This window comes from Mastomys coucha, unplaced genomic scaffold (assembly GCF_008632895.1).
Source record: "Mastomys coucha isolate ucsf_1 unplaced genomic scaffold, UCSF_Mcou_1 pScaffold16, whole genome shotgun sequence".
Lineage (NCBI taxonomy): Eukaryota > Metazoa > Chordata > Mammalia > Rodentia > Muridae > Mastomys > Mastomys coucha.
This window is the reverse complement of record NW_022196898.1, coordinates 99,070,288-99,081,494: the sequence shown is the minus strand read 5'-3', so window position 1 is coordinate 99,081,494 and position 11,207 is coordinate 99,070,288. Positions and strand designations below refer to the sequence as shown.

The 11,207-nt window shown below is 39.7% G+C and overlaps 1 protein-coding gene across 1 annotated transcript; it reads left to right on the top strand.

Moving 5' to 3' along the window:
- Window positions 1-7,379: 7,379 nt before the first annotated feature.
- Window positions 7,380-9,607, top strand: LOC116094401 (39S ribosomal protein L30, mitochondrial-like). Its single transcript, XM_031376192.1, has 2 exons — window positions 7,380-7,571; window positions 9,308-9,607. Exons 1-2 carry the CDS (start codon window positions 7,380-7,382, stop codon window positions 9,605-9,607), a joined length of 492 nt encoding a protein of 163 aa, XP_031232052.1.
- Window positions 9,608-11,207: the final 1,600 nt, after the last annotated feature.

The following is an 11,207-nucleotide window of genomic DNA, read 5'->3' as shown; positions in this document are numbered from 1 at the left end:
ATCCTGATATAGTCATAGATCAGTACCTAGCCCAATAGCCAACAGAGAGGTTTCCTTCAGCAGCTCATAGGAGTGATGCAGAGACCAGCAGCCAAACATTAGATAGAGTTGAAACTGGAGATCTCCATTGGGTCCCTCCCCTTGGAGCCTCAGGAAGCCTACAGAACTGGAGGAAAATGAGTTGTAGAAGTTAGAGGGATTGGGAACACAGGGTCCACAGAATTAATTAAGCTGGACTCATCAAGGCTCACAGAGACTGAAGTGGCAGTCCTGGAGCCTGCATGGGTCTGTATAAGGTCCTTTGCATATATGTCATGATTGTCAGCTTGGTATTTTTGTGGGACTCCTCTAACAGTGGGAGCGGGGCATGTCAGATTATTTTGCCTACACTGAGGGATATTTTCCTCCTACTGGTTTGCATCATTCAGTCCTGATTTGAGGGTATGTGGCTGGTCTTATTGCATCTTGCTCTGCTGTGTTCAGTTGCTATCCCTGGGAGGAATTCTCTTTTTTTTTGAGGGGACATGGAATAGGAGGGTATCTAGGAGGGAGAAAGGGGGAACCCTGAGAGGAGCAGAGAGAGGGGAAACTGTTCTTAAAATGTATTGTGTGAGAGGTAAACAAATAAATAAAAGACACTTGATATACGAGTATACCGAATTTTGTTAAGTATTGCTAAGAAACCACTCCAAAATTTAGTAGCTCAAGTCAGACATTATTACCTAAGTTTGAGGTTGGCTGTAGGTTTGTTAACCTAATACAGGCTCAGTACAGGTGCTCCCATTCCCATTCGTTGGCTCCCATTCATTGACACTCATTCTAGACGCGTCTGCAGTGACTGCCACTCAGCAGATGTGCATTCTGAGGCAAAAGATGAAGAGACAGTAAGCTCCTAAGAAATTCTTTTCTTGAAGAATTACAAAAAGCTACAGTGAAATAGTTAAGGTCCCTAATATCCTAGGCATGCCACAAACAAAAGACCATTTCTACTGACCTGCTATAGACAAACACAAGTCACAAAAGACCATTTCTACTGATGTGCTATAGACAAACACAAGTCACGCGGGGAAGCCCGAGAGTCTAATGAATTCAATCCATTCTAAATGAGGTTATGACGTATGTGAGTATAGGATGTGGAAAAATAGTGTTATCAATAGTTAATTTATATATCTATTATACTCACATGTTCATGTGTGAACATACTGGCAATATGCTAGGTTGTACATGTGTGCCTGTGTGTGTACATGTGTGTGTGTATGCATGTGTATGTGTGTATGGTTTCAGATTGCAAATTTTCTTTTTTATTCTTTCTTTTCCATTTCAACATCAAAGAAAATTTAGACTAAATTTACTTTTTCACTAGAAAAATAATACACATTTTCTATATTTCTTCAAAGGTGTCTTATATACTTTCACTCTAATAGGCTCTAACAAGATAATGTTTATACTCGATCATTATCAAAATTAAGTTGATTCATTATTCTGTTCTATCAACTTCTCTGTCATAAAGATAAAATAAAATAAAATAAAAAGCTCAAAGGGAAAGGAATGCTGTGACTGAATTTAACTCATTGTTGAGAGAAAAATTTAAGCTAGTGCATAGTTGGCATCCAACAGGTAGCACAGAATGAATACACAGTCGTACCATGCATATACTGTAGAATACATGGTTGTACCATGCATATATTGTATTTTTTGTGTATAAGGAAGAAACCATGCTCAGCTCACTCTCTCACACTCTAGCATCTCATCCCAGGAAATGGCACCATCATAATGAGCAGGTCTTTCATCTCAGTGAACCTAATGAAGATAATCCCTCCCAGCATGCCCAGAAGCGCATGTTACTCTACATGTGTTCTAGCTACTCTACATGGGATCCAGTTGATGGCTGGGGTTAACTATTACAAGTCTTTAAGAAAACAGGAGCTTAATTAAAAACTGGAACAAATCCTTCTGCAAGGTCAATGGTAAGTTGTCCTGTGAGAAATTCCAGATTTATGAAGCTCTTGGGTTATAAAGTATGGCTAGATTTTCTGAAAGTCAAGCCAAAATTCAATCAACCAACCAATCAGCCATTCAATCAATCTTCCCCCCCCTCTTCTTGGGCCCCCTCTCTCTCTCCCTCTTCTTAGGCCCCCTCTCTCTCCTGTGTGTGTCTGATTGTGTGTGTTAGGTTTGAGGGGAAACATGTCAATAATATACTTCTAGATTCTAGTAGATTGAAATTTTCTTTCACTTTTTTTTTTTTGAGTAAAAACACTATTCAATAGAGGAAGGACAATCAAACTGGACATTCAGGTCATCAGAATGGCATCCATGACAGAGAACTTTTGCTGGATATAATGACAAAAATCTCTTGTGGATTCTCCTCTTAAAGGCTAAAGGGGATACTTGTGAAGGTTCCTGCACTAAATCATCCATTGCAACAAGGAATCAAGTGTTCAACACATAATTGCCTGGTGTAGTAATATTTTATATTCAAAATAGATTCCTTTCTCATATAGTATATCCTGATTAGTTTCCACTCCTTCCACTCTTCTCAATTCCTTCCCACTTCTTCTCTCTGGATCCAATCCCTTTCTGTCTCTTAGAAAAGAACACGTTTCTAAAAGATAACAACCAAGCATGATAAAATAAATCATAATCAGATGAAGCAAAAACTATCATATTGAAGTTGGTCATGGCATCCCAAAAGGAGGAGAAGAGTCCTAAGAGAAGGTACAAGAATCAAAGACCCAATCATTCTCAGTCAGAACCCATAAAACTGTTAAGCTAATAGCTATAATGTATATGCCGAGGATCTGGTATATATACCCATTGTATTAATTAGTCAGGGTTCTTTAGAGTCACAGAAGTTATGGTAGTCTCTATGTAGTAAGGATTTTATTGCAGACTTACAGTCTGTATTCCAACTCCCAACAATCCACTCCCAACAATGGTGAGCAGCAGCTGTGAATGGAAGTCCGAGGATCCAGCCGTTGCTCAGTCCCACAAGGCAAGCAATTGAAAAAGAGCGAGCTTTCCTTCTTCCTTATATAGGTCTCCAGCAAAAGGTGTGGCCCAGGTTAAAGGTGCTACCACTGATTGAACTCGTGATCTTCCAGTCTTAATCCTCTAGGATTCATAGCCACCATGTTACCACACCTTTAATCCCAGATGATCCCGAACCCACAGATCTTCCCACCTTAATCCTCTGAGATTCGTAGCCACCACACCTCAAGATCTCCATGCCAAGATTCAGGTTGGAAACCTGTTATCTCTCAGCCTCCAGATTAGGGCCAGGTGAGCCCTCCAATTCTGGACTGCAGTTCACCTCAGGTATAATCAAGTTGACAACCAGGAACAGCCACTACACCCATGTAGGATTTATGTTTGTTGCTTCAATCTCTATGAGCTCACATGACCCTTGGATAGTTGGTTCAGAGGGCCTTGTTCTCTTTGTGTCTTCCATCCTTTCTGGTTTTTACAATCTTTCTATTGATTCTTCCTTGGGATTTCCTGAGTTCTGGGGGTTGGAATTTGATGGAGACCTCCAAATAAGACTCTCCACATAATGCCTGGCTGCGGGTCTCTGCATCTGTTACTACATGCTGCAGAAGAAAGTCTCTCTGATTATAACTGCATAAGTCATTGATCTATTAGCATAGCAGAATGTCATCAGGCATAATTAGATTGATTTTTTAGACTAGTAGTGTCTTGTTTTACCCTAGGTCTCTGAACTATCTTGTCTCTGGTATTTGGTTACCCAGGCAGTGTAAGTTATGGGCTGCTTCTCATGGAGTGTGCCTTAAGTCAAATCAGACTTTAGTTGGTTACTTACACAAATTTGGTGCCATCATTGCCCTAACATAATTTGTAGGCATGGCAAAGTATAGGTCAAACCTCAATTGTTTTTGTTTTGGTAACTTGGAGAGTTCCTTCTCTTACCAAGCAGACTTAATGTAGGAGTGAGGCTCCATGCAGGCACCAGCTGTATTTCTCCATGTCCATTGAGTTGTTGGGTGATGTCTTCTGCAATAGGGTCTAACTGTCCATTTGTAGAGAACAACCCTTTGTCTTAACAACAGCTGCTGTTGTTTAGGGATTTCCATGGGAGCCCCTAGGCTAACAACTCAACTGAATGCAAGGCAGTTCTGACACTGGAGGCCTCACCTGGTTACGGGAGATGCCAGCTGAGACTCCAAATGTTCCCTAGTTCCTGATGTCTTTCCCACACTGTCTCATACCACTCCACCTTTCCTCTACCTAATCCCCCTCTGTTCCTACCTGTCCTCAGTCTGCCTGTAAAATCTTTTCTATAGCTTGGTTATCATTTACTTAATGGCTAATATCCACTTATGAGTGAATACATACCATGTTTGTCTTTCTGGGTCTGGGTTACCTCACTCAGGTTGATTTTTTTTTTTTTTTGGTCTATTTGCCTGCAAACTTCATGATGTAAGTATTTATTTATTTTTTTATTTAACATTAAAATTTATTTTAAGAAAACTGTGTTTTATTATTGGGTTCATATGATTTGTAAATACATATGTTAGGGAAGGTATCTTGGTAAATATATCTATCTTCTTTTTTAAAAAATTTTTATTAGATATTTTCTTTATTTACATTTCAAATGAAATCTCCTTTCCCGGTTTCCCCTCAAAAAAAAAAAAAAAAAGACCTGTCCCTTCCCCTTCCCCCTGCTCACCAACCCACCCTCATCCTGAGCCCTAGAGGGGGTCCAGTTTCCCAGTAAGTTTTTAATAGCTGAGTAATACTCCTTTGTGCAAATGTAACACACTTTCTTTATCCATTCTCTTGTTGAAGGACATCTACATTGTTTCTAGCTTCTGGCTATTATGAATAGAGAAACAATGAACATTTTTGAACAAGTGTCCTTGTGGTGGGATGGAGTGTCCTCTGGGTAGCATAGCTGCTTGTTGTTGTAGACTAATTTTGAATTTTCTGAGAAACCAACATATTGATTTCCATAGTGACTATATTCATTTGCACTCCCACAGCCACAGAGGAGTGCATGTTCCTCTTGCTCCACATTCTCACCACTGTTTTGTAGGCTGCAGTTTTATCATTTAGATGATGTCTTTTGTCTTATGGAAGCTTTTAAGTTTCATGAGGTCCAATTTATTAATCGTTGACCTTAGTGCCTTAGTGTTATGGATGTCCTGTTTAGAAAGTCATCTCCTACACCAATGCCATTCAGGGCTAGGATAGCTAAAACAATCCTGAATAATCAAGATTACACACACATACACACACACACACACACACACACACATACCCACACACACCCACACCCACACCCACACCCACACACCCACACACACCCACACCCACCCACCCACACACCCACACACACCCACACACACACATACATAAAAGACAATATATGTAACAATATATATAGCTATATAACTATATATATATAACTATATATATAAGTGTATTACAGAGATATATACAGTGTAACCTGCATGGAATTGGCCTAAAATGGACATATTAATTAATGGAATAGAATTGAAGTCACCGACATAAATCATACACAAATGGACACTTGATTTTTTTTTCATAAAGAAGCCTGAAAACCAGAGCATCTCAGCAAATGGTGCTGGTCTAATTGGATGTCTGCATGTAGAAGAACACAATTAGATCCATCTTTATCACCCAGCATAAAACTTAAGTCCAAGTGGATCAAAGACCTCAACATGAAACCATATACACTGAGCCTGATAGGAGAGAAAGTGTGGGAATAGCCTTGAGCACAATGGTGCAGGAGATGACTTTCTGAACAGGGCATCCTTTCACAATAAAAGTCCTGGAGAGATCAGGGATTCAAGGAACATACCTAAATATAATAAATGCAATTATAATTAGCAAGCCTATAACCAACAATAAATTAAATGGAAAAAACTCAAAGCAATTCCACTAAAATCATAAACAAGACTAGGTTGTACACTCTCTCTATGTCTAATTAATATAGTATCTGAAGTTTTGGCTAGAGCAATATGACAACTGAAAAAGGCCAAAGGGATGCAGATTGGAAAGGAAGAAGTCTAAGTGTTTTCATTTTCAGGAGACAGGACAAGGTACATAAGTGACCCTAAGAATTTCAGCAGGGAACTCCTACAGCTGATAAATATCTTCAGCAAAATGGATGGATACAAGATTAACTAAAAAAAAAACAAAACAAAACAGTAGCCCTCCTAATACACAAATAGCAAACAGGCTGAAAGGGGAGTGAAGGAGACACCACCTTCCACAACAGCCTCAAATACTGCAAAACACATTGGGGTAACTTTAACCAAGCAAGCAGATTTTGTCAAAGGCCCTCTCGCCATCTAATGAGATGATCATGTGTTTTATTTCTGTTTGTTTATATGGATGATAGCGATAAATTTCCATATGCTGAACCATCCCTAAATCTTTGGGAAGAAGCCTACTTGATTGTGGTGGATGATCTTTTTGAAGTGTTCTTGGATTCACTTTGCAAGTATTTTGTTGAGTATTTTTGCATTTATGTTCATTAGAGAAATTGGTCCATAGTTCCCTTTCTTTGATGAGTCTTTATGTGGTTTGGCTCTCGGGGTAACTGTGACCTCATAAAATGAATTTGGCAATGTTATTTCTGTTTCTGTTTTGTGGAATAATTTGAGGAGTATTAATTAGCATTAACTCTTCTCTGGAAGTGGTAGAATTCTGTACTAAATCCATATGGCCTTAAGCTTTTTTTGGTTGAGACAGTTTTAATGATTGTTTCTATTTCACTAGGGGTTAAAGGCCTATTTAAATTGCTTATTTGCTCTTCACTTAACTTTGATAAGTATTCCTCTGTCAAGAAAATTATCTATTTCCTAAGTTGTGGAGTGTAGTTTTTTAAAGTATATCCTTATGATTCTCTGGATTTCCTTGGTATCTTTTATTATGTACCTTTTTTTGTTTCTGATTTCTTTTTACTTGAATATTCTTTTCTGTCTTTTAGTTAGTTAGGTAAAGGTTTGTTTATCTTGTTGATTTTCTCAACAAAACAATTTTTTTGTTTCATTGATATTTTTTTTGTTTTTTGTTTTTAAATTCTTTATTCTTTTGTGTTTGTGTGAAATATGTTATACATATCTGTTAGGTCTATTTGGTTCATAACATGCTAGCTCCAGTATTTCTCTGTTTAGTTTCTGTCTGGATGACCTGTTGATTGATGAGAGTGGAGTCTCCCATTATCAATGTGTGAGGGTTGATGTGTGATTTAATCTTGTGAATCCTTTATAAATGTGGGTATCCTTGCATTAAGGACACAAATGTTAAGAATTGAAAGATCCTTTTGGCTGTGGCAACATTTGTGGTAGACACAGCCTTCACCACCTCTGAAGAGAAGAATTGTCACACCTATGGCAGTGGTTCTGTGCTCAGTATTTCAGAGGCCTCCAGGCAGACTACAGACTGCGAAGAAAGGTGCAGAATCTCTCATTGGTACAGAATGGATTCGTTACAAATTTACCAAATCAAGAATTCCAGATAAAGTGTTTCAGCCTAGACCTGAAGATCATGAAAGGTATGGTGGAGACCCCCAGTGTATCCCTGTGCACATTATTTAAATCATGCTTTTTATTTTTAAGGAAATTTTGAAATTTAGATGCCAAAGAGCTCTCTGAAAAAATCCATGACACCCTACAACCAGGCATAATTATGCCTAGGTAAAATGGAATAACCTTTTCACTGGGCCTAGAAAATGCCCAGAGGTTTTAATCACCTTGAGGAGAGGGTGTATTTATGTTCTTTTCAAAGAATGCAGAATCCTCAATCAAGATTCCAGAAAGACTGGTCCAACCGGCCATGTGTCTTTCCAACACAAGGGTTCCCAAGAAGAGGAGGGAGAAGAACAGAGAAAGCAGATGCTGACAGCAGAAATGGAGAAGCTGCATCCACCACAGACTGCAACCACGAGAACCCCTAACGCTGCTGCTGCTGCTCAGCCAGATTTGTTTGGACTTATTGCTGCTAATATGAATTTTTCTTGTGTCTCATCCCTATGCTATGTTGTTTGTAAGTTAGACTGGCTACTAAGTGTCATACCTCATTTAAGTATATTTGTGTCACACTGTTACCTTATAACTCATCTATGGATTGGGAAAAAACTAAGGCCCATTTGCAGGGAGTGTGGAAGTTTATAGATATTTCTCATGATATGGAACAATTGAAGGCAAAAATTTCAGATATTAGCAAAAGTCATTTGGATACTTGGAACATTGATGAATTGGCCAGTGATTTAAAAAAACAATCTAAGCGCATTGAATCCCTTGGACTGGGTTCAGTATGTAGTTTTGCTGGCTGTTGTTATTGGCAATATTCTTCTAATAGTGATTATTGTGCTTCCATTTATCTTTAGAGCTCTTCTGAGATCCCTAGTCACTATGAGTAGGGACTTTCTGGAACTTCCTTTAAAAAAATAATAAAAAAGCGGGAGATGCCATGCCCAGTTGTCTACACTAGTTATGTCTGCAGTATCAAGGGTAAAAGCCTGATGAAGGACAAGAGGTGTTATGGCCTCAAAAGGGAGCTTGTACCTCCTGGGTATTCAGACAGTTGCTGGCATCTCCTAACTCAGATGTGTTCCAGATTAGTCTTTCCAATTGTCAACATGCCCTCATATTTATGCATAAAGGTAACCCAAGAAATGATTCGTAAATGGCTAAGATTGGGCATTGTTTCCTGGCCAGCACAACGTTTCCAACCTATCCTAATTTAATACCAAGCTGTCCTTAGCTTGGAATATTTCTCAAGGAATCTGCCTTATCAGATAGAATGTCCTCAGAGTTAGCAATAGAGGTCAAGCACATTTCTTAGGGCAGTCCCACAGAACACAGAACTGATTTACATACTAGAGAGTAATCGATGGTTTTCCTTCACTTAAGGGCATTAGCAGGAACTGTTAGATCAGAACTTCCTGGTCCTTGCCTCCAGCAGACCCAGAGAATCAGCATAGGAATACCAAAATAGCCCCAGCAGGGAGGGCTCCACTGCTCTTCTGCCTGCTTCACACCTGGCTACCTGATCCTACTAACCTTGATGTGGTGGTCACTTGCCTACATGATCTCAGTCTTGCTGTAACCCTCCCCTGCCTACATGACTCTTGTCATCTGCCCTGCTTGTTGTATGCTATTTAAGCCTGAATTTCACCTTATACAAATACATTCAGATTCACCACACCCTTGTGTTGAGTCTGTCTGTCATCCGCCGACTTATTGCCCACCTTACCAGAATTCTCATCCCATGGAAATTGGGGTCCCAGTAACGAACCCAATCCGTGGCACACCAGAACCCTAATAAACTGTGCATTGTCACAAGAATAAGAAGTACAAAGAGGCGCCCATACTGGGAAAAAGATACCATCAAGATGCTCAGACTACAGAAGGCATACAGCCCTCAAATTCACAAGAACATCCCATTGGTGAATGCAAAGCTGAAAGTTGTTAAACACCTGATATGCATCCAGCCCCTGAAGCTGCCACAGGGACTTCCCACAGAAGAGACTGTGTCCAGCACATGCCTCAAGAGCACTGGGGAGTTGGTGGTGCAGTGGCATCTGAAACCTGTGCAGCAGGAAGCAAAGTCCTGACGCCACACAGCTTCAGCTCACAGATGCACTTGCTGAGGAAACTGTTCTCATTAAAGTGTATGCTCAGTCAATCAAAAAAAAAAAAAAAAAAAAGAATTGAAAGATCATTTTGGTGAATCTTTTCTTGATGAGTACAAAGGGTCCTTGCCTGTCTTTTTTGACTATTTTGGTTTGAAGTCAATTTTGTTAGATATTGGAATATCTACACAAGTGTGCTTCCTAGGTCCACTTGCTTAGAAAATCTTTTTCTAACTTTTTACACTAAGGTAATGTCTATTTTTGATGTTGAAATGTGTCTTAGTTTGGGTTTCCATTGTTGTGAGAAGACACCATGACCAAGGCAACTCTTATGAAGGAAAACATTTAATTGAGGCTGCCTTACAGTTCAGATGTTTAGTCTATTATCATCATAGCAGGATACATGGTAGCAAACAGGTAGACATGGTGCTGGAGAGGAGCTGAGAGCTCTACATCTTGATCTGCAGGTAGCAGAAGGAGACTGCCTACTATGCCTGTCTTGAGCATATGAGACCTCAAAGCCTGCCTCCACAGTGACACACTTCTTTAAACAAGGCCACATCTATTTCAACAAGACCATGCCTTCTGGTTTTTTTTTATTGCAAAAGTTTTATTCATATTACATTTCATTTGGTAAAGGTTTTGTCTACAGAGCTGTTTGTGGAAATGGAGACCAGACGAGGGCCTCAGATCCTCTGGATCACCATTTACTGGTGGTTAAAAACCCTCCTGTATGTGCTGATAACTAACAGAGTTCTCTGAGAGAGCAGTAATTGCTTTTGCTGTTGAGTTCCCACAAACTGAGTCTTTAAAAAGAAACTCGTCATTGTCTTTTTCCTTTCTGATGAGTAAACACTCATGTTTGTTTTCTTCTTTGCTCTGGGCCTGATCATCGTTCTGCTTAGTTCAGTGCATACAGGTTTCTCTGAAGACTCTTCGTTGCACTGTACTTAGGGGCAGCAACTAAATTGAATCCCTGTTGCCAAGTCATCAGACAAAAACCAAACAAGAACATCAATGGGGTAAATGTGAAGTAGAGTGTCCCTGATTCCTGTGTTGCCCTTCTCACACCCGCCATTTTCACATATTACAGATGTTTTAAATCCTGGGCCACCATGCTGCCTTGTCCCAGATTCACAATAAATGCTCCAGCAATACTTTACTTTAACCAGAAGTTGTTGGTAACAATATTGATTGTTGCTGTTGGAAGACAGGTGTTGGTCATTCATGTCTAGCTCCTAATATCTTTTTAGGTATTTGAGTGAGGGCTCCAAGAAAACACTCTGTGCAGAAGCCAGGAAGCAGAAAGCTTCAGCCACCAAGTGGGGATGTGACTTCGACATTGACTTCCAACCTGATATCTCAGAGACTTCAGAAGCACGAAGGGCAATGAAATCCAGAGCTTCAGAGATCATCTGCTCTGTGCCTTTGAGGTCAGCCAGGATGCTGACCACACCTTCTAATAGTACCACAACTTATGGGCCAAACATTTAAATATGAGTCTATGGGGGCTGCTCCTATTCAAACTACCACACGGTGTGTTTTGTATGAACAGTAGAATGATGAATCCTATTTTCATATC